This window comes from Perissodus microlepis, chromosome 5 (genome assembly GCF_051167445.1).
Source record: "Perissodus microlepis isolate ML-2025 ecotype Zambia chromosome 5, ASM5116744v1, whole genome shotgun sequence".
Taxonomy (NCBI): domain Eukaryota; kingdom Metazoa; phylum Chordata; class Actinopteri; order Cichliformes; family Cichlidae; genus Perissodus; species Perissodus microlepis.
The window spans coordinates 9,622,612-9,649,260 of record NC_140465.1 but is presented as its reverse complement, the minus strand read 5'-3'; the positions used below and the strand labels follow the sequence as shown (position 1 = coordinate 9,649,260).

The following is a 26,649-nucleotide window of genomic DNA, read 5'->3' as shown; positions in this document are numbered from 1 at the left end:
AAAATGCACTAGAGAAATCAACGAAAGTGAGCTTCACTGTTCAGTCATTACTGTACAGATGCACCAGCATGCAGATGATCTCATCATCTTATCATGATGTGGTCTGTATGTGGTATTTCTGTCAAACTGAATGTTTGGCAGGATGGTGACATTTGAAGATTAAAGATTTCTGTATATTTACATATTTAAATGTTTTGTAATAAAATAGATTATGTATAAATTGCCCAGTAAAGTTACATATGTAACAGCAGAAACTTCATACCTGCAGTTCCTTGCTCATCCACAAGATGTCCTTTGCTTTTTTTTTTACTTCCGTAATTAATTGAAATCTTCATGCACTAGCCTTTGAGATGCCATTTTAACATTTTGGATGAATAGGTGTTTTCACAAGTAATGAGTATGCCCACTGGTTAGCATGTTGTTTAAAAAAAAAGAACGACACTAACCCTAAAATAAAGACAGGTACATTCAAAATGGCGCAGGCTTCAATTACAGCCGTTAGCAGGTGTTATTAATTAGCGGTTCAGCAAGCTAGCGGGAAGGCGCTTCACGGGAGGAACACTACAAACGTAAGGGTTCATCTAAGGATTTTGCTTCGCTATGATTTGTTTTAATTACCACGAACAGATTTAATATAAACCGTGAACTTTAACGAGCATTTTCTTTATTTTTCTTGTTTTTGTGGAGCCATTGTCTTTGTTTGTGACGGTGTACACTTTGTTCACGGGCGAGAAAGCCTAGTTTAGAAATGGCTAAATCCCTCATGTTTAATAGGTGAACTCCAGTGTCCTTTAATTCATGTATTTTAAATTCTTAGCGGCTTTCATTTGTCTAAACATCCGTTTTAGCTGGATTGAGCCATAAACGAGTACACAGAAATGTATCTGCTGCTTTTTCCTACAGTAACTTCTTGACTTTTAGGATTTTCCTTTGGTGCGCACAGGTGATGTCAGACAGTGACGTGTAGCCCAGTGTGATAACACCTGACAGTGCGCACACACCTCGTCAGCGTGAGCCAATCCTCCAGTGTGATGTGCTGAGCAATGAACTATGACCTAATTTGTGAAAAGTACACGTGTTCTCATGTCATCCAGCATTATAAAATAATGCTGTAATTAAAGCGTACATTCCCCTAAATAACATCTTTCCTCAGATCACCTCAACCGCTTTGGAGCCTCACAGATTCAATTCAGTTTTGAAGCCACTAAGCAGTAGAGCTGGTTAGAATTGGGTTAGTGCTGCTCTGCTGAACACACTGCCTGATTCTTCGTGCAGCTGTGTATTTTTAATTTTAGCTGAACTTTCTTTAAGATACTGGGTTATTATAAACAAATTAAAATCCAGGGCCAGTGGGAGTGTTTATGCAGGATTTCTCAATAAAGCTGACGAGTTGCAACCAGATCAACAGTCATCAGCACAAAGGTCAGCGACCAAGTGTTGCAAGAAACAGCAACAAGAGAGCAGCGTGTACTTTATTTCAGAGGCTTTTGTGGTCCACACTGCTGGGAGCAGCGCTTCGGGAGCAAAAACGATCAACATAAGGATTATATTCAGACCGGGTTGGGAGAAGTCTCGAGTTTCCTAAACTGTAAGAGTTAATATTCTTGATTGTTTCTTGTCTTTTCTTTTTATTGGGACATAATCATGAAATTGAAGGAATGTTTATCATACAAGTTATATTTATAAATGAGTAAGACTGACTGCCAAAAATGGCCTCCAGTTCCAGAATTTGCTGAAATCGTTTTCCTAAATTTATTACTGGTATTTTCAGTTTTAAACTGCAAAGCTGCCACTGTCTCCTTCTGTCTCCTTATTTTTCACATGAAGCCTAGCTGCCACACTGATCATACTTATAATTGCATGTCGAGTTGTTCTCATATGGATTATGCTATGAGGTCACTCAGCCTTTTCACGCCATCTAACCTCTCCAAGTAAGTGCTTTGTGATGGTTGTCACCCTTAGCTCTTTTGCCATTAAAAAAAAAAAAAAAAAAAAAAAAAAAAAAAAAAATTAATATATGAGCTGATGACCTGACGTCTTACACCTTTTTCTCAGGTGTGTAACAGCAAGCGTGTCAGCTAGTGCCTCCATGACCCAGCAGCTCCTGTCGGGTCGAGTTCCTCGACCAAAGCCTTTCAGGGTCACGAATGCTGACCGCGGTGTGAAAAAGGGTATAATGGCAGACACGCTAGAAGACCTGACAAATAAGGTGAGAGAAAGATGTGAGGTGTAAAAATGCTGTGTGTGTCAGGGGGGACTTGGTCAGCAGCTAATCATGGTAAGGTGGTCACAAAGCATTTGGACTAAAAACAGAGGAATCAGGGGGATTCTGTGGTGTGTATTGACCATTGAAATTAGATAAAGGTTTGCCACTTGTTGCTGCACCATCTGAAGTGGTTGAGTGGGTTTCGAGCTCATGTAAGTGAAATGTAACAAGAAAAAGGGCTGGTGTCAGACTATAATAATGTTAATTTATAAAGAAGCCAAATTTAATCAAGCCTAAAGTGTCTTAGCGAGACCTGAATGGCTTCAGTATGCCTTGGCATTAATTCAGTGCTCCTTGTAACTTTTGGTAAAGGGATGAAAAACAGGCTCCCTGAATCAGCTTCTTAATGATGGCTGTGGAGAGTGCTGTCTGACAGAATGGTGTAAAGGCTCCGATGGGTGTTGAGAAGGTTATCATATATGATTCATAGCGTTTTTATTACTCATCAAGCCGTCTGGCTGTTGCCTTAACAATGGGGTCATCACAGAAGAGATCGCTCCCAAAATAAATGTTTCAGAACAGCTGTGTAATAACTGCTTTATGGTTTGCGGCATATTTTCTTGTGATGAGGTCACTGTATGTATTTATTTTATTTTTTCCTCATCTCTACTCTCGCTCAGGTCAGTGACTCGTTGGGTATACTGTGCGTCAGTGCGTTGGTGTTGGATGAAGATGGCACTGGTGTGGACACAGAGGAATTCTTTCAAACACTCCCAGAAAATGCTGTTCTGATGGCTCTGCAGAAGGGACAGAAGTGGAGCCCACATCCTGTATGTAGTTTTGATTAGCCACTAGATGGCACTCTTGGCCAGCAACTTTACTTCATTGTGGCCACGCAAATATTAACATATTGATAGCCAGTGATTCTTTGATGTAGACTGATAGAAAGGCATAATGCAGAAGCCATGAATATGGACCAGTCTGTGTTGTGATACATTGGCTATCCAGTTAAATATTTTATCCATCAAATTAAATGGAAGGGCAACATGCCATTTGTTGTGCAAAGGCAGAACGCAGAGTGAACCTCACATTAGTTTCTCCCCGCTCAATATTTTTGAGAAAAATGGAAGGCAGGGGTCTGATACTAACTGGACATGAGGGATTCGTTAGATTGCAGTAACATTCACCCAAAAGCAATTAACTTTCACAGTAAGTGATACATGCATTAATTTGGACCCCGTCCCAAATGTTTTCTGCAACGACCCCTCATTGACCTTTTTCTCATTGTCATTTGCTACTCACATCATCGCTGGCAGGAGCGCCATCAGTGTGTAGTTCAAGTGTGTGGCGGTGGAGTTGAGTGCTGATTTGTGCCCATTTGTCCTGACTCATATCCCTCATCCTGTCGCCCCCCCAGTACAACCTCTCCAGAGATCGCCTTATTGACTGTAGGCAGCAACAGCAGCGGAGAGATGTGGCCAAGCTGACCTTTGACCTCTACAAGAACAACCCCAAAGATTTCATTGGCTGCCTGAATGTGAAGGCAACGCTGTATGGTGTTTATACTGTGTCCTATGACCTGCGCTGTTACGCTGCCAAAAAGATGCTAAAGTGAGTGATGGAGGCTGCCAAAATATTCTGATATTTTTGTATTTTGTGTTGAACTATTATGTAACTGATTATTGTTTTTTCAGAGCATCTCTGTGGCATCTTTACTGAAACATATTGTTTGTAGTAATAGCTTAATCCACTTAGAGCTGAAAACTGATCAGTGTGAATGAATTTCTAATGCATAAATTAGCACGATTATCTTTTGAGAATTTTTAGTATTTTTTTCCCTCCCGTGCTTCTCTTATAAAAGTATTAAAAGCAGACCCTTGTGTATAAATGATGCACTCAGGTTTGAGCGTGTACACCTGTGTGGGTGGTGAAATGCGCAGACCCTAGAAGACCAAAGGCTAGATTTTACTGAGATTAATTTTGTTATGTCATCGCTGCCGAGACCTGCTGGTTTTCAGCTTTGGCTCGGAGCTTCAGTTGAGAGGATTGCATTTTGCAGACTTGTCAAATGCGATGCTCCTATTGCAGGATGTGTGGTTTAAAAGGTCGTGGATATAAGTTTTATGAAATGCAGTTGATGTCAAAATTGAGCATCTGAGGTCGTGACTATCAAGACTATCTGGCTTCCTTGTGTTGTGACTTGTCTGAATTATACCAGACTGATACTAATATCTCGTTACATGCAGGCTGTTTGTGTGGGCCTATTGGTTTCCACTCATGTCGCTGTAAATGGGAACTGGCTATTTATGACCATCCTCCCTCTTGTTCTCATGCGTGTGATTCCAGGGAGGCTCTGCGATGGACCATCTTCTCCATGCAGGCCACAGGCCACATCCTGCTGGGCTCCTCCTGCTACATCGAGCAGCTGCTGGAAGAGGAGGAGCGAGTGGAGAAGAGCCTGGCGCTGCCACAGGAAAGCAGGATCAGACAGCTGCAGAACATGCTGCTGGGAAAGATTTCTTACTTGTGATAGACTGACAGTGGTGAGGTTAAGCTCTTACCCACTCTTAGATGTACGTCACAGTGTAGTTGTCACAGATGAAGCATGCAGTTCGTTTCATCATCTCATAGTTTCCAGTGCAGTTTGGCAACGTCATGAATTCAGCAGCCTCTTTTCAATGTCACTTTTTTTTGCTGTTACATTTGTTTACCTCTTATGTATGTATAAACCAATGCCACAATTTATTCCTCTAAAATCACTTTTACTCACTATTGTGCAACTTTTTCCTATGATGATATAATAAATAAAAGCAACTGTTTTTATTTTGCCATTCCTGAAAGTTCATTTAAATGTGAATGCAGCAAACCCACAAGACACTTTAGAGAGTGAGAGAGAGAGTGTGTGTGTGTGTGTGTGTGTGTGTGTGTGTGTGTGTGTGTGTGTGTGTGTGTGTTGGTGAGTGAGTGGGGTTACAGAACTAGCAACAGGTCCAGCTGTCTCTCCCACGCTTCCCTAATTGTCCCCTGGGCTGCAGTGTCCTGTCAGCTGCAGCCTGCCTCTGTCTCAGAAAACCAGAGCAAAAGATTGAAGGAACGGGAAACAGCTAGCAGCTGCATGGGGTGAGGGGACGGAAGCAAACCATTACAGAGAAAGATGTTTTCAGCTGGCAGCAGAAGTGCCACTTGTGCCATCTTGCTGAGGAAGGCGGTGGCAAAAGCAGGACCGATTTTAGCCTAAGTGGCTGTCTTGCATAACCTGATGAACTGAGTGCGACTGTGGTCTTGTCGCGCAGCGTTATCTAGAAGATTCCTTTTTGCTTTGAAATTATCTACAGAAAATAACTTGGGTTGGTCACTTGATATTCAGTCCATGTCTCTAAATTCATGAAGTACTTGCACACATTTGTGTATACACTGCGCAAGTATGAACAATGGCCATTTCTTCCAAATTCTTTGCAGTGAAATGAGGCATGAGGTACATTCTGTGTCCTGCTGTCCCACAATCATTGTCTGGAAACAAGGAGGCACCACTCAAGAGTGTGTATGTTTAAAGTAGCAAAGATTCAATCAATGTTGATGTCTTTGGCTTGTGTTAGCTCTTTCAGGCTGTGGGGCTTGTCTGCATTTTTAGGGTTTTTATGCACAGTAAAAATAACTGGCCATGTGTTGCTTTAATATTAGTTGACCTTGACCAGGTTTGATTGTAAAATTATAGCTGTATTGTAAAATCTGATTCAAGAAAAAAATTGGATCGCCATGCTACCAACGTAAAAAGTGATTCAAACTTTTTTTTCTTTTTTTTTTTTTTTTAGCAGCTTCTTGCACAAAAACAGGCTCATAATCATCTAGATCAGGCTTCAAAGCTGTTCCTCAAATACCACTACAACTATATTTTCAAATATTAGTCATTTAACTTTGTAAGTGGTGTACAGTGTTTGGTCGTGATGATCCCGCCTCCTTCACCCAGTCAGCTGAAGTCATCTAGACGGCAGAGTCCTCTGTGGATCCAGCAGGGGGATGAGCTGCAGCCGTCTGTCTGTCCCACTAGGCTGTGTTGCTGTTAGCACTCCCTCCTGGAGCTGCTACCGCTGAGCATGCGCTCGGCTCGTACACACCACTGGACAGAAGGGACGCTTCTCATCAGCACTCTCACGGTGAAGGAATGGATCGTTGAGCCCAAGGTTCTGAAAGGTAAGAGTGCTAATTGGCAATAAATAAATAATGGATAAAAAAAACGAAAGCGAGTTTATCCACGTATCCATTAATCTGACGGAGACATTTCAGTATATAATGCGCAGCGCGTGGCAAGTATTTGGCATGCACGTCACCACCGTCCATTATTAAAAGTTACTAATTAAAGGTCTGTTGATTAGTATGGATGGATTTCACATATTAAACCACCTGCTTAAGTTTTGAAAATGCTTAAGTTTAACTTTTACGCAGCGTATGTTAAACGCAAATTTAGAACCTGATGTTTATGAACTATTATTACTGCATGTAGCGCCGATTGCATCTAACTTAATGTGTTGATTGGGCTATATGCAGCTTTGTATGCAGGGTTCGTGTGTGATTAAAGATGTTGTTGCGTATCGCTCCGCGCGCTTTTTGGCACAAAGTGCTTCACGAAATATCGATTTAGCAGAGGAATCTGGGTTTTATTAGAACCTCCGGCTGTGTGTGGGAGTGGGTGCTTGACACAGTTACGGGCTCCGAAGCTCTGTGTTTTCTCCCACGCTCCTGAGGGAGTCATCAACGCGGTCCGCTGGAAACATTTCACCGCGCGCATCAAAGTGTGGCTGTCTGTTTGGATTGTGTGTATGCCTGCGATGCTTAACAGTTTGTGTTTTGCTGTGTGCTCCAACGGCCTTGGGGACATGCACAAGTCGTAATCTCACAGCCCGCCAGCCTACAGTTGTTACTGACCATACCTACTTCACCTTTTTTATTCATGAGGGTAAGTTACCACAAAATCCATATTTTGGCCTCATATGCACCACTTTAAAACTTAAAGTTAAGATAGACTTCTCCCTGCACTTTATTTTGGTTAAGTATCAGCAATTTAAAACATTTTAGGCAAAGAAATGTCTTTTTTTCCCTGTGATTAAATGTCTGAAAAAGATGTGATTGCAAGTCTGCTTTTCAAAAATACTTTTAGATTGAATGAACAGTCAAGAAAACAATCTGAAAATTGATGATGGAAAAAGGAAAAAACTATTAGCTGCAGTTAGTGGTCCAGATGTATTTATTTTCAGAGGCACAGAAGACAAACAATTTAAATTTGCTCTGGGCGGAGTCAGACTTGCTGTCTGCCATTATAAAGTCAAATAAATAACTTGATACTCGTGCAATCTGCGGGCTGCGTCATGCAGCTTCTGTCTCAGCGGTTAATCGTGAGCAACACTTTGTCAAAGAACAAAAACAAGAAAAAAAAAAAGATGTGCAGAGGACAAAGGACGACTTTGAAAATGAAACTAGACGCAGCAGGCGAGATGAGGAGTAACAGAGAAAGGAGGGCGGCTGGTGACAACAGTGTGGAGGTGGAGGAAAGTAAAGAGAGAAAAAGGGAGAAGTCTGATGAAAGTGTTTGGTCCGAGCTGTGTCTCCACCATACGGTCCCTGTGTTCTGCTGTGAACGGCTTTGATTGTGAACATGAAGGAGAGAAAGCAAATCCTGCCGGACACATGAAGGCAGAAAGTGTGTGTGTGCGTGTGTGCCTGTCTGTCTATGTTGCCATCTCACTAAATGGATAAACTGTCTTCTAACTGGCTCTTTTGCCAAGTTAAATAACCTTATGAGCTTTCACCAAGAAGCTATTTCTCTCATATCTCTCATTCACAACACGCATCTTCTCTCCTCACCTGTTCTACCTCTTCCCTCAGCTTAGGTTTTCTATGGCTGGCTATTTCAGGTCCATATTTTGGCACTGCAATGAATTATTCAGGTAACAGAACAACATTAAGGCTCTCAGTAGGATGCTTTGCTCAAACCTGAATTACCCGTCTGCCATCTGGGAAGTCTGCCTGAATAATGGATTTGTTTCCCCAATACCAAGTTGTTTGATGGTCTGTAACTGAAATGGCAATAGGTGCACTCACAGTGTGTGTGCAAGTTAACTCCTCCAATCTTCCCAGCCATCATTTAAAGATATGAATGCATTAAAGATTACTCTTAGAAAAAAAAAGTCTGGAATTGCTTGATTATACTCCCCATATCTCTTTTGAAGCATTCTCTGGAGTCTACATATTTCATGCCTTCCTGATTTCTTTTTTTCTATTTTTTTTTCCAGCTTCATTATGAAATGAATGGAAATATTTATGACATCAGGAAAGCTATAATCTACCATAGAAAAAAATGGATGCAACTTAAACAGCGGTCATAAATTAAAGATTGTAAAAAGCCCAGACAATCGATCAATAAAGCAATCAAACGGATGCAGACCATTTACTTTGCCCCTCGGTGCTTGAAAACTGTGGTGAGACACTACAGTACTTACAATATTATGTTGTAAAGGGTTTCTTTATGCACAGTGTAAATTGTTTGGTTCCCTTTTGTTTGTTTTGTATCCTGTTCAAGTGCAAGCAAGTATAAATCAGCTAGTTTTGATTCCTACAGTTTAAATTTATTTTGACACCAACTTGAATTTTCATGTCATTTCATCTTTAAGTCACCAGGAAAAAGAAGTGCCACATTTATCAAAGTCTGACGGGTCTCTAATGAACACAAGCGGATGCACAGATAGTGACCCCCAAGATTAGCAGTTAATTTGTAGGCGGAGTCATGGTCAAATATCATTCAGTGGAATGGCGATTAGCTGTGTTTTTATTCAAAATAATAGGGATCTGTCAAAAGTCAGATCTCCACAACTCACGAGGAAGTGAATAACGGTACGAACAAATGCAAGATGCTGATGATCGTCGGGCTGGAGACACAGCTCTGAAGAGTCTGGACTCCATCAATCCACCGACAGACAAATGAAGGAAACTGCAGACCTTGTTACCCTCCACAGGAGTGATCAGCCAACTGAGATCACTTCAGGAGCGGGACATTTAATAGTCGCGGAGGTCTAATCAATGAAAGGTCTCTCTCACATTGACTAACGTTCAGGTTTATGAGTCCACCATCAGAACAGTTAACAATTGTGTGCCTGACAGGGCTGCAAGGAGAAAGCAGCACACAACACTGCAGCTATCACAGCTTTGCTCCACAGTTGCAGGCAGAAAAGCCGAAAGGATCAACGTTCCAGCTGAACGTGATCCAGTCTGTGAAACATGTTGGTGATGGTATCATGGTTTGGTCATACTTCGATGGCTCTGCACGAGGCTCACAGGCACTGTCAGAGCAATGAGTTTTGAATCGTGCTCTCGAATTCTAAAATACACAAACGACATGAACTGAAATATTTAAGAGAGAGTATGCGTGCAGCAAGACAGTGATGCAAAACACACAAGTTGCTGTGCAAAGAACGGACAAAGAAGAATAAAGATGATGTTTTGTGGTGGCTAAGAAAAAGTCCTGATCTTAATCCTGAAGAAATGTTGTGGAAAGACAAAAACATCAGAGGATGTTTTAGGTCATATTAGTAAGGTGTATTGATGATTCCTCACAAAGCATTTTTCTTGCTGATGTTTCCTCCCATTCCACTGTAACCATTGTTGTGATGTATGTGATGCAGAAAAAGTGGATCTAGAGTAGGAATGGTTTTGTAAAATGAACTCGTAGAATTTGTATTGTGCAGTGTCCATGCTGTCATATCTACACGTGAGGGATGATGGAGATGTACAGAACAACTCAAACTTAACTAAAAACTAAAACATTTTAGTGACCAACATAAAATAAAAACTAGACTTTTGAAAATCAGCCGTGGTAGGGCGGTGTTTAATTGTGTTTTTCGCGTCACAACCATATCAAACTAGCATTTACATTGAAGCTTATTGTTTACCTTTAGAAAATTCCCGTGCACTTGATAATAATATGCATGATCTTTGCATGAAGTTGGAACATGGAAACCGTAATTTAATCTAAGTTTAAGGACAGATTCACTCAAGGATCTAGACTTCAGTCTGGATTTATTAACGTTTCATCTGCTGGCGCACAAATAATGGCAAACATTTGCAGCACTGTGAGACAGTCTGAACTTTCATCTTCTCTTCTTTCACCTTTTTCTCCAAGACCACTTACTGTCAGCTCAGCAGGCATCCTGTTGTGAAAGTGTGTTTGTGTGTGTGTGTGTGTGTGTGTGTGTGTGTGTGTGAGTGATTGTATGAGTCTTACTCCGGCCAATTGTGCTGCAGAGGAGCAATGTGTTGTGCTCTTATGTGTCATTTTGTCTCTGTCTTCGCTTGGTGACTAGAGAGAGAGCTTGATGTCTCAACAGGAGTCTACATGGTGCACACACACACACTCTCTCACACACATTGTGCTGGTGGGTGTTTATTACACCGACTGAACGTATATGTTCTGTGTTCTCATGCTAGCTTCAGCCTTTTTGTGTTGTTCTTCACCCCCTCACTGCAGACTTCAGTGCTGTCATCCCTGCTCTTCTTCTTCTTCTGCGCTGCTTTGTCCTTTGTAATGTCTTGTGAGAATCAGAGCTCCTTCAGCTTGTTGGTGGCATTCTTGTGATTAAGCTGCCTTTTTATCTTTTTTTTTTTTTTTTTTTTTTTTTGTACAAAAGTTTGAATGATCAGATTCCCAGAAGCTAGCTTTTCTGATTTTTCCCAATGCAGTGATTGCAAAACATAAATGTAACATGATTACATTCACGCTGCACATACTGATCACATTATCTTTTTATTTTAATGCGACTTTTTCTGTCCTGCTGCCACACTGACTCACTCAACAGCAGCACAGACAGAAACTTTATTCTCTCCTCGCGCCTTTCTTTGTTGGAATTTCTAATCTGATTAGATTTTCAGGTATCTTGCATAACTTTATATTTTAGTGGAGGAAAAACACTGTTTTTGAGCTAGAAGCTGAGTAAAAGTTTTTAAGATGTAGAGCAGCCTACACATCAACCAACCAATCAATGTTGGAGATTGTGTACAACATTGTGTATGTTGAGATTCTCCTTAATTTTAGCGTGTGGATTTAACCACCAATTAGGAACACATGCATCGGGTAGCATGCGCTTTGGTTAGTGTTTAAACTAAAGAAATAGCTTGCACCTGAGGACAGCAGCTACAGTCTTCATCCTAAGGAGCATGTGCATGAGTGCTTTTCAGCTAAGCCCAATCTCACAGAAACATGTGAAACACGTGAGCTCTTAGAAACACATTACATTGTGAAATGTCATCTCTGAGCCCGGCTGTGGTGCATACATAAATCCCTCAGAGGGGACGTTGCATGAACCTCAGGGTAGCACAAATCAAACCAAGCAATGTCAACCAGTGTCCTCGGGTTTAACTCTCGTGTGGACTTGATGGACTGTTTATAGGAAACGATCATGGTTGCAATTGTATAAAATAGCACATGTAAATTCTCTAACCCTTCATGGCAGGGCTCATCATGCTGTCACAATAAGAGCTGACTTCCTGTGGCTCCACATACGTGTGAAAGGAATGAAGAAAAATCCAAGATCTAATTTTAATTTCTTCTAACCTCCCCTTCAAGGCCATCTTTCTGTGTGTCTCTAGACTGCTTTCAGTGCTGCTGCTATTTTTAGATTTCTCCCTTTGAGTTTTTCTCTTTCAGTACATCCATGCTTATCATCCAGTGGTGTTTACGTCTGCTTAGGCTGCCACTGGGGCCATACGAGTAGTGTATTCAGTGCCACTAACCTTCTTATGTATTCATAAAAACATCATTTTCCACAGCATTCCCATTTTTTTTAAAGAATAAAGTTCCAGTGCATTTCCCATTCATGTATGTTTCTTCCTCCATTCTCACTAGCCGTGTCACTTTGAAAACCTGTTACATCAGCTTGTCTCAGAGGAAAAGCAAGATTAACTTTTTAATCTTTGTCCTGCTGCTTCTGGGAATTGCTGATGTGCCTAGCTGTTTAATTATACATGCCATATAGTGTCTTTCACACACTGTCTGGTTTCCCCACACCAGAGGGGAAGAGGTTGCAAGGCATCGCTTAGATCTGTGTGGAAAGCATTAGCTCTGAACGTGCTGCATGGCTTTGCAAATTCACCTGCCCGCTGAGGCTTTGATGCACTGTTAGAAATATATTCATTATACTGACAGATTATTGTCTGATGATTAGAGGTTTTGTGCTTAAAATCTGTCCATTTCCTACATTTCTCAAAATGACTTCACACAAACAGGAAAAACACATCTTTTTTTTTTTTTTTTTTTTTTAGATTGCATTTTGGAAAAACTATTTATTTTCAAAAGAAAACAATAATGACAAAGTCAGAAAAAAGATATATCAGTCAGATTGCTATCTGCTTATTTTGAGTTAAAAAAAAATAACAAAACAAAAAAGTTGGCTGTGTTGCATCACTTTCTCTTTGGGACCCAAACCACTCATTCTTATCCGATATCTACCTGGTTAGCTATTTAGCAGTTAGATTTTTGATTTCATGTAGTAAATGTTTTCATTGGGTGAGAAGTCTGGGGTGCGGGTTGGCCTGATGAGATGCTTTTATTGTGGAGCAGAGCTGCTGTAATATGTACAAAATGTTAATTTTACTGTAAATCTGCAGATTCTGAGGTTTGTAACATTTAATTTCTTTCGTAATTTGGCACTGTTTAGAGAAACTGCAATCTGACCTTGCTGGGACACCTGGATCCTCCAGACCAGCAAATTGCCCAAACATCTGCTTTTATAAAGGTGCTCACACTTACTGATGATCAGTTAATTGAGTACATCTGATTAGTTACCCTTTTAGGTCCTATGAAAGCAGTTCTGGTGTAGCATCAGGATTTTGGAAACTGAATCTAACACCATGTATTTTAAGGCATCATTTTTTACAAATACTTAGGAATATTTAAGTAGCCTTCATTTGAATTTTTGCCAAGAGTTTGACAGGAAGATAACCACGCCCAGGTAACCAATCAGTACCCAGGAAGAAACTGCTTTCCAGGCTCTAACTGCAGGAAGTAAAATTCAGCTCACCACATTATAGTCTTTTTTATTTTACCTGTACAGAACCAAAGTGTTAGGACATAGTAGCTGACTTCACAAACTTTCAACATTCCATGAGGAAGAATAGGAAGTTACTGTGCCTCTTCTGGCCAAAAAATTGCTAACTCTGAAACTGCCGTCCTTGCCTTGGGTTTTCCATGCCTGCACATGGAGTGATGGAAATGTCCCATAACATGACATCATTTTAAAAATATAAACTACAGCAGATTGAAATACCAGTCATCTTTTCACTGGAATAGCCTTGGCTCAATTTACAACTTCAGAGAACACACGGAGCACAATGTCACAGTTCTCAGCACTACCTGTAGAGCTCAGCTGAAAATGTGTCACTGCGATCAAGCTGAACCTCATTACCCTGTCCCAGGTTTGAAGGGAAAAGGTGTTGCCGAGGTAGCCCAGCCACTTATCAAATCTAGCACCTCGATGTGGGCTTTTCCTGGCTCTCAGCGCGCCGGGGCCTGAGTGAGAATACTGCCTTATTATTATATTGTTGCAGAGCCAGAAAATGGACACACACACATTCACAGTTACCTGGAGAACTCCCTGGTGTGCAAGTTAATTAGCAAAGCATCTTAAGAAATGCACCTGGTTTCACACTTGCTTTCCTCTAACAAAGAGATAGTGACAAAGCGGCAGTGTTGGTTTCTGAATTCAAGCAACAAACGCCAAATTTGACTCATTCTGATTGGCATTTTTCAAAGAGGAAGCAAATTATTAATAAGCAGCTTGTGAATACAGAGCAGTGTGAAACCGCGCGTTGTTCTCCAGGGTCAGACATGAGTCACTTTGGTTCAAGCAGGAGGGGCACACTGATTGATTTTTCACCTGTCTGCATCACACAAATGCCCTTTGAAACTGAGCCTTTTAACATATAGATGATGAATCATATTTAACTATAAAACATACCTTTACAAAAAGACAAAAGAGCAAAGTTTGAAAAAAAAAAAAAAAAACCAACAGAGCCACAGTTCTCTTAAAGCAGAACACTATGAAGCCTGTGATAACAGTCCCCACAGAAAAGCCTTTCAAGCAGGTTGATTTTCTGCTGTAATTTTACGCTTGGTAATATCTACACCTTTCCTGTGCTGAGCGTCTAACCCGTGCAGTCATCACGCAGCTTTTCACTCAGGCAATCATGAGTGGAGTCTTTGGGGACTGAAGCAGTCTTTTGGGGACTGGATGCAACCAGGAAACCAGCCGCAGTTAGAGGAAGGCTGATGTAAGACTGCCACCTCTGCTCCCTGGGACATCTTGTTTACCACTGCGTCTGGTTCACCCTTCTTTTCTACTTCCTTCCCTCACTCAGGCGTTTGCTGTAATCGGTCTCTCAGTGCATGCACACTTTTAAAGGTATGAATTAATTTAAATGGATTCATACCTTCTCCATCCAATCCCTTGCTACAATCAGACAGTCTGTGGACGATCAGGCCAGCTGGAAACCTCCAATCCGAGTCCAGCAAAGTTGCTGCGAGAGTCTGCGCTCTTGCACACCATCAGCTCTTCACTCAGTTTTTGTTGTTGTTTATTTTTTTCCACCACCAAACCCATGTTTTGTTTTTTTCCCCAGTGGCCCCTCTTTAATTTCTCCTTAAATCCCCACGAAGAACAAACAAGAGACAAATCAAAGGAAAAACCCGAACCCTTGACCCCAACAGTTTCATCCTTTTTATCTGTCGCTGCGTCCTCGAGGGACACTTTTACAGTTGAAAGTTGATGCAGGAATCTGCATCCTTTCTGGCTTAGTCAGTGCTGCCATAACTTAGATTTCGTAGAATTTGCTTATATGAATTAAAATAGTTTAATCACAATCTCGAAATCTCGTGAGACTTTGATTTCCTTCCACACTGAGTTGTTTGTATTGCCAAGGGAAAAAAGGGAACGCACGGAAGTCAGCAGAGTCATGGATTATAAGACACGTTATTCAAAACATCTGTAGCACAAGGCTTTTACCGCTGCTGGCACTGTTGGCTCAAAGCTGAGCAGGAAGCCCCATCATGACACTTATTCGGTCTCCTCTGTCTTTTCCGCAGGAATGTGGCGCGTTTCAAGCTCTCCGATTTGTAGCTGAGAGATGTTCTAACTACTACTACTCTACTGCTCAGAGTCCCGCACTTCAGCGCCGGGGTACCTGTGCCCTCATTAATGTAGTTCCTTGTAGCGTGGTTTCCGTGGTAACGGAGGTGAGGAGAAAATGAGTCTATCACTCAGCTGAATGCCTTGTTACCAGAGCGGAGGTTGATATTTCAGGCTCGACTTGTTGTGCTGGAGTCAGTTTCCTGTGCTCTCGACTCGGAGGCCAGTCACGAAATGTTTTGAGCACCTGATGCCAAGATATTCATTCGGATAGCAATTTAGAGACATATGAAGCCGTGATTTCACTTGTTCGGTTGATTTCCCGCAGGTGCAATTAGTTTCTGCCCCCCCTCCACAATCAATGATGAGCGGCTGCGTTTTACACACTGACTTTAATCTTGTAGCTGTCGATGTAACAATGACATACTGCTGGTGTTTATCAGTAAGGATAGGCTGTGTCTGTGGGCACACCGAGGTTAACTATAGTTAACTCTTTAATATGGTGCGCTGGAAAACTCATTTTTAGTTAGGTGAAGTAAAAACTGTTCTTTAGAAAAAAGGGAAACACAAATAGTTTCTTTAGTTTTAGTCCGTGTCAGTATGATCAAAATCATTCCAGAAGAAATTCTTACTCCTTGTCTAACATTTTTGCAATGCATCAGGGCAATTATTTGAGCTGTCATTTTAGCGTTTATCCACATTGACAGGATCACCCGTCAAATCTCATATAACAGGCTTAAAAAGTCCCAAGAATAAGGTTTTAAAAGCGTTATATAAGTGGATTTCCTTGTCATCGTTCGGACTCACATTCTTCTATCACTACAATCATGAACACTAGGCACATAATAAATTTAGGGTATTTAGGAAAGGCAGCTCTACCGCCTTTACCCTGGCCCTAAAATAAGCAGTATCTGTTTTAAAAAGTGATCACATTAAAGGTCTGCCTTATGATTGGTTATGTCTGGAGTATTTTACAGTCATTCCTTTGGGTTTTTACAGTACTTTAAGGGAAGTAGTGTAACTCTTCAAATTACACCCTGATGTTGGCATCGATGCTATGTGTATGTCTGTATGTATGCTTGTCAGCTGGCAAAGGCTTACCAACACTTTCCAATAAATATGCCCCTTCGGTGCCAGAGCTATTTTAAATGCATTATGCGGTCTGTTACAGCTGGCAGAGAAAAGATCATAACCAATTTTGTGTAACCTGCTGAGTGTGTTGTATTTACTGATCCACTGAGAGTAGTTGATTGCTTGCAGGTCTGATTATTTAGCTCCATTCAATTTGGGTCATTCCCCAGAGCTCCAGTACACATTAGTGATGGCCTATTGCGACGGCCTGCTGTTCTGGCAGCTTGTGTTCACGTCTCAAGCTGTGGCTGAGTCAGAATGGTAATACTGATAGGAGACAGAATGAAGGATGGATTGATGCATAATGCAGCACCTGCTCAATCTGCAGATGCTGGAGTTAATGCGTGCAAATGTGTTAGACAGACAGGCAGAATTCTTTTGGTAAACATGGATAAGTTATGATCTCTGTTTTTATCCAAAGTTATGTTGTGATCTCTGTCATGCTGTGAGAGAGAATGATGTGTTTTGATTTTCTCCTGCACAGTTCATCTCTCATCTGTCTGCGTTGTGTTCCCTTCTCCGCAGCGCTGTCACAGAGCTGTTATTCATCCCTGCATCATGGAGGATCGGCCAGGTGCATCATGGGAGCTCATCAGCAGTGTGATAGATACAATATATGAAGACTGAGAGGTCGTCATGGAGACCGGCAGCTACACGTCAGGCCCGGCCACTACTGATGGGGTTCGGACAGCCGCTGGGCTGGAGGGACTCGGAGTCCTTCAGGAGCGAGGAGGAGGCGGCTCTTTCAGCACCCCTGTGTCCTGGTACCCTCCGTACTCGCTGGGCTTCCAGGTGTCACTCACCGCCTTCCTCATGCTGGAGCTGGTGTTGGGATTCAGCAGCAACCTGACTGTGCTGGTGCTCTACTGCTCCCAATCCAATTTAGTGGACTCTGTGAGCAACATGGTGACCGTCAACCTCCACGTGCTGGATGTGGCGGTGTGCGTGCTGTGTGTGCCCCTCACTCTGGTTGTTGTTCTTCTGCCTCCGGGACCCAACCTGGCCTTGGTGTGCTGCTTCCACGAGGCCTGTGTCACCTTTGCCAGCATCGCCACAGCCATCAACATCCTGGTTATCAGCTTGGACCGATACGACATCTCGGTACGACCGGCCAACAGGCTGCTGACGACACACAGGGCGGCGTTGCTGCTGATCGCCGTCTGGATCACCTCGGTCGCTGTGTTTTTTATCCCATTCTTGGAGTTGCAGTGGTCCACTGAAGAAGAAGAAGCAGGGGAGACGGAGAAATCCTTGCCTTTGTCCTCGTATGACATTAGTTCCACTGTGGCGCCAGCATGGCGTAACCGGACCGTCCTATGTGTTGGTGGTCAGGGCTTTCACACCGGCCCCGGTAGGTATTACCATCTTATCCTCCAAGTGCCCATCTTCTTCACCACGGTGGCAGTCATGTTGTTTACCTACTCCAGAATATTGAGGGCTTTAAACATCCGCATTGGTTCCCACATGAAAAAGGGCCAGCGGTTCAGGGGCCCCTCCTGCAGAGGGCGCCACAAGAGACAAAAAAAGGAGAAGCCGGGGCTAACGACTGATGGTGGGGAGTTAGGAGGAGAACAGTGCACGACAGATAATACCAAACAGCTCAGCCACCCTCCCCTCATCCCATCCCCAACCCCGACAGCTACCTCCCCCCATGCCCTGTCCTCCTCTGCTCCGCTCGTCAGCTCTGACACGGGCGCTGCCACCCCCATGCCAGCCACAGTGGGCGTTCAGGCTTCCGTGTCGGCCATCATCGCCCTGCGGCGGGCAGTGAGACGACATCGAGATCGTCGAGAGCGTCAGAGACGTGTCTTTAAGATGTCCCTCATCATCATTTCGACCTTTCTGGGCTGCTGGGCTCCCCTCTCAGTGACCAACGTCCTAATCCTGGGCATCGGCCCCAGCGACGTCCTCGTCAGCCTACGCCTCTGGTTCCTCGCTCTGGCTTACGGAACCACCGTCTCCCACCCGCTGCTGTACGCTTTCACCCGACAGAAACTGCGCCGTGCCCTTCGCGCCAAGGTTAAAAAGAGGGTGGTGTCCCTGCTCCAGGTAGACCCTTCACCAGGTGGGACTGTCATACACAACTCCTGGGTGGACAACCGAAAGACCAGCAGGCAGGTGCGTCTAGAAGCGAGCGAAGGTACCGAACGCTGCCTGGGAGAAGCCCTGTGAGACTGAAACATGCAGGTCAGGCTCCATAATGAAGCTCACCGGTGTGAGAAGCCGGTGTGAGAAATGCGCAAATCACATTTACACCTTGGGGAGACGTTTAAATGTAACCACCAGCAGCAAGCTCCTGCTACACTCTCACCTCAGCGCAGGCTGCAGTGGAAGCAGGGTGTCACAATCACTGTGGCACTCACAGCCTCCGCAGAGAATCATTCAACACACACTGTACATAGTTTGCACTCTGTGAATCACTGAAGTCTATTTACATATGGAGCTGAATAATAGAGCATCCTCACAGTGGTGCTTACATAACTGCTCCAAAGAATGTGTTTAGCCAGCAGAAGATATGATCTGCCTTCTCCCACTTAAAGCCTCCAAGGCTTTAAAAAAATGTCGATACACTACAAACACATAAATTCTTTGAATGTATTTAATATTATCTCTGCCTTAAACGTGCCGCTAAATGGTATACTGTGCATTCGGAGCAAAAAAAGGGAGCATGTCAGATATTTAAATGGAAGGCTCAGTGACAGCTGATGAACTTTTAACTTTTCAGGGTCAGCCTGGAGAGAGACGATAAAGAACAAGTCAGAGGACAGTTAAAAGTGTAAATTAGTAAATCAAGTTTTGCTTTAGTGTGAGTTTATCGTGTGCTAAGATATTAAAGTGCTTACATAAGATTTCGCAACACTTCTTTTGCTCCCCAGTTTATAGCAAATGGTGTAATATATTTTTTGGTATTGCAGTCTAGCTGTCTCCCCCTGCTTCCACTTGTTATGCTAAACTAAGTTAACTGGCCGCTGGCTGTAGATTCGCGTTCACTGTTAGCATGAGAAATCTTCTCATGTGACTCGTGATGGGAAAGAAAAGACACAGATCATCATTCACAGATACTGTGTTTATTCCAGGTCTATAGTCTTAGACTGCATTTTAGATGTAAAGCTGTTTAGAAGGAAATTCATGTAAATGTTGTAAATACTGCCCAGATGATGAAACGGAAGTGTGTGGTTATAAAACGACTTTCCTAGAGCAGAGCAGTGATCCAGCTGCCTCGTCCCTGTGTCGTTGCACAGAGGAGTGTAACGGTCACCACAGCTGGGCCCTGACGGCTTCCTGGCATTATAAAGAGTAGTGTTGACTTTACCTGCTTGTGTTCACTGCTCTAACACTGTACTCACGCTATCGTTCATTGCAGCGGCCGTGTGATTTATCACACTAATAATGCATTAGTGAATGTTAACAAGTGAAAATATATATTATATGTACACCAAGAATATCTTTAGAAGTTTTCTCCACAGTGTTTTTATGTGAATGTGTCACAAATCAGTGAATTAAAAGAATGAATTGAGTTTTTCTTTCGCGTGTGTACTGTGTTGCAAGTTTGTTTAAATTTCCAGCTGGGGTTCAGAGCTACTCAGACTTCATCCAAGATAAAAAAACAACAACCTGATAATGTCAGGTTTTACATTTCTTCACTAGGTTTTTTTAAGCCTCCTACAAGAGGAATAACATGAGGACAACGTGCAGCTCCATACATATAGCCTATATAATCACTCAGGGCTATGCTGCAAAAGAACATAATGTCCCCACAGACTCTCGCTCACACATCAAGGAATCTCTGTATGTCCATCTGGTGAAATCGCGCATAAGAGCATACAGCGACGTCTGAACAGAACATAACTGCATCCAACCGATCTCGAACTCCCCAAATGAACTTCATCAGCAAGTATGACACAAAGATGTGATGCGCACATGCATACAGAGACTCCTCCATTTGTTGGTGAGACGAATAGTTGCTTTAACATTTGCTTTGTGTGGTCTCTGTGTTGAACAAACGGTACATTGTGTTTGTGGATGTGTTCATTTATCACCATCAGATGCAGCCAATAATGAGTGGGTAGTGCCATTTACATGTGATAATTTTAGTATTGTCTTACCACTGGTTGGTGTGCTAAACTCAAACCTCGGCGCTGGACTGCTTGTAGGCTTTTTTATGTGAAGATGTGCTATTTCAGTCTGTGCATTCATGTTCAGTAAAAGTGCCCTCTGTAGGAATGCAGGAACCTATACCTGGCAGTAATCATCACATGCCCCTCCCACTGAACTCTCCTGTGGCTCATGGCGGCATAGCGGCTCAAAAGCTGCCTGCATGTTTGAAAACATGGCGTGGGCTTCGTGTTGCGTGGGAGGGAGGCGCTACAGACCTCGGCAATATAGGGGAAAAAAAGAAGGTCATCCATGTGGGATGAAGCCTGCAAGGTAAAGTAGGCTAATTCAGCAGCACTTAAACCTCGAAAGAACAATTAGGCCACTGCAAATACCAGTGACATAATTTTGGTTAAAATTAAATGACATATAAATAAATCATTTTTAATTTATTTTTTTGTAAATGGAAAAAACCTTTTTACACTAATGGAGAGTGTAACATTTACACTGAAACTCAAGGGTTATTATCTAACATTGCACAGTGGAGTATGGATATGATAAAGTGCCGTTTTCTATCCTAGGTGCTGTTTTGGGGTTAAAGGTTAAAGCTAATTTAGTTGGACAGACATCAGGAATAAATGGTCAGGAGTGGCTACCCTAAAAGGAACCTCGTTTTTTTACTTTTTAAATTAACCATCCATTTCTCTTGGCCCACAGCGTGGCAACCAATTTCTATAAATCATGTGAGGACTAAGAAATGTAGAGGACGGAGTGTTGAGTTGTAAGGATATCTGTGCAGACACACTTTTATGGGAAAAGCCAGCATTCTTTCTGGCACACAGTGAGGTGATCACAAGCTACAGTGAAGGAGTGCATGTATTGTGAACCAGTAGAAACTGGTTTTATGTGGAATTTTTGGAGCTGATGGCTCTAAGCATCTAAAGTCCATGTCTCACTTCAGCAGAGGCATGTTTCAGCTCAGTGTTTGCAGCTTTTATGTCTAAAGCTAGTTCTCATTAGAGAATAACAAACATATGGGAATACAGGAAAATGGTTCAGGCGGTGTGTAACCTAAAAAAACTGAGAAATGTAGTAGGTTTGTGTAAAGAGGAAGACTCATAATAAAACTGGGGTCAATTTAAGCTTATATTATATTATATTGTATTGTGTATTGGCCTATATACTACTAGCCATCCACTGAATGACATACTGTACGACTGCATGCCATAATACGCTAATTTAGGCTGATCTTTCAGTGTATCGTAAATAAGATGTTATTGGTAATAGCTAATGGATGCAGGAAAAGGAAAGAATAGCGTTCAAATCTTGTCCAGAGGGCTTGTGGCACTTAATGTCCTGTGAGGGAGCGTCCTCTGGTGGGGAAGTTGCAAATTGCAGACGTAGATATTTCATGACCGAGTTTGTGGAGCCTCAAACTATACATTTGAAAGCACAGGCTACGTGAGATATGAAAGTGGAATATGCAGTCCTCTAATGAAGTTAGATTTATTATTGTTTTTTTAATCGACATAAACTGAAATGTTCATGTTACTCAGTTAATTCATTTATGTGGTTTTAAACGGACATGTGCAAACTACTATTAATTGAAACGCGCTCTACATGTATACATTACAGTTTGCATTCGGTAGTCATCACTACAACCGAAATATGGCGAAACATGCCCATTTTGTTATAGCCGGTAGATGGCGGCGGATATACACGCCAGCCGAAATAGCTCAGTTGGGAGAGCGTTAGACTGAAGATCTAAAGGTCCCTGGTTCGATCCCGGGTTTCGGCAAGCGGGCAATGGGCAAATTTTTTTATGTGTTCCAACTCTCTTTATGCATCATTTTTAAGTGCTACTACTTTAATTGTGATTTTAAACTGCATCTGCATTTATGGAATTGATAAAGAAGTATGTCTAATGTACTGCCAACTACTAGGCCACAAAGGAGTAGCATTTGGTTCAATAGGTTTCTGAAAGGTCTGGCTAAAACACTTGAAAAATTATGTAACTATGCAATGTAATGTGCTTGTGTTAAATACCAGTCGCAGCAGACAGCAGAACGCACCAGAGGAGCCTCAATGGGACTGCGGTAGGTATATGGGACCCCCTATGGTACATTTGGATGTTCTGACTGTGTCTCAGCTGTTCTGATCTGAGTGCCAGCCGGGGTGTGTACAAGCAAGAAGGCCTCAGTCCAAGAGAGCAGGCCTGGGACCACAGGGCACCAAATGGGTCACGAATTTGCGTCATTCCTTTTGAAACCGGAATGAACAGCCAACTGGCTCTCTGTGGTGATGTGTTAATCAGCAGCGCAATGATAATGAAAAGACAGAAAGCGGTTCAGGGATCTAACAAGGTGCAAAGTGTTCAGATGGTTTGTGTTTGCATACATAATGTCTGCAGACTCAGAAAGACACTGAAGAGGACTGGTAACAGGAAGGCAGTTGAAGTAGAACAGGTCTGCAGCGTTTAGGACTTAGAAGCTGCAGTAATATTCGAACTTCCTCTGAAGAAATGTGACAGTGCTCAGCTGAATGTACTGCAGTTACCAAATATGATATCAGAATACTGAACACTTAAATTATCCTGTAAATAAGACAGTTTTTAAGACACTGGGCGACCAATGTTACTCTGCATTTTTAATATGGATTGTTATATTTAACAGTGACAATGCTGAGAAAACAATGTACACCTTTTCAGCTTAGCCACACTTATTTAAAACCCAAACTTTGGCAGATCATTCAAATTAATTGTATGCATTTTCATTCTGAAGGATGCTCTCCTCCCTCATTTGTTGCCATGTAATTTGTCACCACATAATATCCTGTGCTGTTGGTTATGCAAGGTTCCCTCTCTCTTCCTCTTCATTGTTGTTCACACTTTCCACTGCTGTCATCTGGTTTCCTGCTGGCTGTTTTCCCAGTGGTCTTGGAGAGCAACAAAGAATGCCTGGAGAAGCCAATCAAGCCCAGTTCACCAATTCAGTTTGGTGATTGAATAAAAACCTCACAGGTGGAGAGCGGTCCAGCCAGCCGGGCGGATGGACAGGCACAAGGAAAGGATGTTTTTGCTCTAATTAATCAAAAAAAAAAAAATAAAATCTATTCAGCAGCGTTCCATTTTCAAGCAGCTCCCACAGACGTCTCAACTAATTTGGAATGGCTTCAAGGCTTGCATAACTGGAGCAAAGTGACTTCTAACTGGCAAACTTTCCTCATTTCTGTGCCATTTGCCAAACAGATTGAACAGGTTGAACTAGAAGCAGAGTGGTTCATGACATACAACTCGGCAGGTTTTAGAAATATGCTTTCATAAAGTAAAAAGAATAAACGATCATCGTTATTAGGTTGAGAGTGTGACATCACGCTAAATTCCTATGATGCACTGCAATCTATTATTGCATTTATTATTTATGGGAAAAATACAGAAGAAGCTGCAACTGCAAAACTGCAAAATTGAATTGGTATCTGTACAATTTACAGAAATGTTTAACAGTGCTGAGAGACTGTTACTATTATGCTTTTTAAAAAAAAAAAAAAAAAAAAGACGTACTGGTTTAACTGTGTCTGTCTATCTCCAAAAGTTGATTCTGTTCATCTGGACGTAGCGTTTTGTGGGAGAAATGTTTTGGTCCTGCAGCTGACCTGCAGTCAGCTGAGACTGAAGAAGTCACTTGGATGAGTGACGAAACGTTTCTCCCACAAAACGCTACGTCCAGATGATCAGAATCAACTTTTGGAGATTTACTTCCCTGGATGATTGAGCATGCATCAAGATGTGTCTGTCTAAATCTTGCAGATTTCTTTGATTATTTTTCTAGCTATATATAAAGCAGCAGTAACTTTTCCAGGTTTTATATTCCTGTACTATTCAGTGTCCTACTCAGGTGTAGTAGAACAAGCTGTAAACACCAAACATGACACGAAACATGACCTGCTAAAGTTTATATGCTGATGGTGTTATCAAATGTCTATTTACACATTTAGCATATACAGAGCATCATTACTGTTCTCTGGGAGTCATGTTTTTGGTCACCGGATTAAATTAAATCCTGTGTTTACACTCTCTCTGCCTTTGTTTATAACTTCAATGGATAATTAGAAAAATCTGTCTCTTCAGCTGCTGAATGTTCTTCTATGTCACCGACTATAAACAGTGATTAAAGGGGGAAAAAAGAGTCAACAGCTGTCATCCCTGTATGTGAGCCGGATTTTAAAATGCACCATGGGTACGACCTACGACTATCATGTGTACCCACATGTTCAGCTTGTGTTCAGATATTAATTTTATTACTATCCAGTACCACTCTGTGTACATTTGCTTGTCTGTCTCTATTCATCAAGAAAGAAAACTGGAAGCCAGGTCTTGTTAAAAAAAAAGAAAAGATTGACATTGGCTTCTGTTGTTAATGCTGATAAGACAAGAGACAGCAAAAGAGGACATGACAGAGCGAAAAAGTTAACGACACAGTCACTGTAAAATTAAAGAATAACCTCTTTTATTCCTAAAGGCTTTATGTGTCAGGAAATAATATTAAAACATTTAAATAATCTGGTCCTTACCAAGTCTTAAAGTTAGGAAAACCTACAGAGGAACTACAAAAACCCAAAAGCTACATCTGCAGATGTTTAGGTAAGGTTAGCTTAGGTTTGCAAGCTTGCATCTGAATAAACAACAAGACCTCTAGCACAATGTCCTTTGGACAGATGAGACTGGATGTTTGGCCATGGTGCACAGCACCACATTTGGAGAAAACCAAGGCCGATAAAGTCAGAAAATGACTTTGTTGCTATAGCAATAGAAGTGGTTCTTAAAAGCTATGGAATCATGGAGTTCACACAGCTTCTGCATTTTGGTTTAGTTTTTATTAAACAAATAATGAAATGGTGTAATGTGTCAAATGTTGTTATTCACCTCAGGTTGTATTTAAATAATTTTACAACCTGGCAAGGACCAGATCATTATACATATATAAAACCCTAAAATTTATTTTCTTTTACCATGACTGCAGGTGCATTTTACCCTGACTGCACACTTTCCTGCTATGTCCTTGTTAAGAATACACAAAAAACTATATGTGGTCAAAATGAATAGCAAGTGATCTGAGTGATTGATCACACTGGATCTTGGCAGTTATTTTTATTGCTATCTAAATGTGATCACTTAAGACGCCTTGGATTACACAAACGTACACATGCATAAACATACACGGTCGGCCTTTATTATCATTAAAAACTTCCTTTTTTGACAAGTAAAACATATTACGTGACGAGGACCTGATCAACTTCTCAGCATTTGTTTACTGTTTCCCCAAAAGTTGTCTTTCTTGTTTGACGGTATGAACAGTCAGATACCTTAAACCACAGTCAGCATCATCCAAACTGTCAGATGCAAGGCAAGTATTTTTCTAAGGAGGTCTTGTTGTAAAGCTCTTGTGACATAACCCACCATGATCCATACTGTCATAGTGTGACAAGGGCTTGTTATCTGAGGGAACAGTGACTGACCCCCGCTTTTGTCCTTTGAGACAATAAGTAGGCATTGTCTCCTCAGACTGACTGAGTTCAAAGTAACAAACCCACTCAATGTTCCTTGAACGAGCTCCAAGGACATTAGGAAAGCTTGATTCTCTGTGTTAATCTGTGCAGATGTCATCTCATGAAGTTGTGTTGTTCTTTCACAGCGCTGCACTGACCTTTGTAATTGCTTGGGCGCAGATCTACGTCATTATATCAAAGCCGCAATTGAGTAAAGTCTGCTGTCCTTGCTCTTTTGTTCTCTGCTGAACAATGCAGCTGAACTGGCAGCTGGACTTTTGTAATAAAATAAAAAAAATGCTTCAAATACGATGAAGGTATCTGAGGTAGTTATACATTACTGGAAAAGAATCTCTAAGAATTTTGTTTTTTGTTAACTTATGGAAAATAATCTACATTTATCTTGCCTGACTAGACCTTTGCTTTCCTCAGTGTGTATATGTGGTTGGACCACAGGGAAGGTTTGAAGGTTTGTGTACTTTATGAGCAGGTTTTCATAAGCCAGAT

General features: G+C 41.8%; 2 protein-coding genes and 1 non-coding gene across 7 annotated transcripts; all 3 read left to right on the top strand.

Moving 5' to 3' along the window:
• The first annotated feature begins 344 nt into the window (after positions 1 to 344).
• Positions 345 to 5,030, top strand: cidec (cell death inducing DFFA like effector c). Of its 4 annotated transcripts, XM_084927727.1 has the most exons (7): positions 345 to 569; positions 1,482 to 1,588; positions 1,828 to 1,931; positions 2,056 to 2,209; positions 2,887 to 3,036; positions 3,624 to 3,817; positions 4,553 to 5,030. In XM_084927727.1, exons 3-7 carry the CDS (start codon positions 1,861 to 1,863, stop codon positions 4,734 to 4,736), a joined length of 753 nt encoding a protein of 250 aa, XP_084783853.1. In that variant the 5' UTR covers positions 345 to 569; positions 1,482 to 1,588; positions 1,828 to 1,860; the 3' UTR covers positions 4,737 to 5,030. The 4 variants fall into 4 exon arrangements, with proteins under 4 accessions (XP_084783853.1, XP_084783851.1, XP_084783854.1 ...); XM_084927725.1 differs by having other exon boundaries at positions 1,482 to 1,931; XM_084927728.1 differs by lacking the exon at positions 1,482 to 1,588 and having other exon boundaries at positions 345 to 571; positions 1,865 to 1,931.
• Positions 5,031 to 6,188: 1,158 nt separating this feature from the next.
• LOC146386570 (G-protein coupled receptor 22-like) lies at positions 6,189 to 20,020 on the top strand. 2 transcript variants are annotated; one of them, XM_084927724.1, is made up of 3 exons: positions 6,189 to 6,397; positions 15,330 to 15,479; positions 17,029 to 20,020. In XM_084927724.1, exon 3 carries the CDS (start codon positions 17,140 to 17,142, stop codon positions 18,673 to 18,675), a length of 1,536 nt encoding a protein of 511 aa, XP_084783850.1. In that variant the 5' UTR covers positions 6,189 to 6,397; positions 15,330 to 15,479; positions 17,029 to 17,139; the 3' UTR covers positions 18,676 to 20,020. The 2 variants fall into 2 exon arrangements, with proteins under 2 accessions (XP_084783850.1, XP_084783848.1); XM_084927722.1 differs by lacking the exon at positions 15,330 to 15,479.
• Positions 20,021 to 22,323: 2,303 nt separating this feature from the next.
• On the top strand, positions 22,324 to 22,396 carry trnaf-gaa (transfer RNA phenylalanine (anticodon GAA)). Its single transcript has one exon. It is a non-coding gene; the product is annotated as a tRNA-Phe (tRNA).
• Positions 22,397 to 26,649: the final 4,253 nt, after the last annotated feature.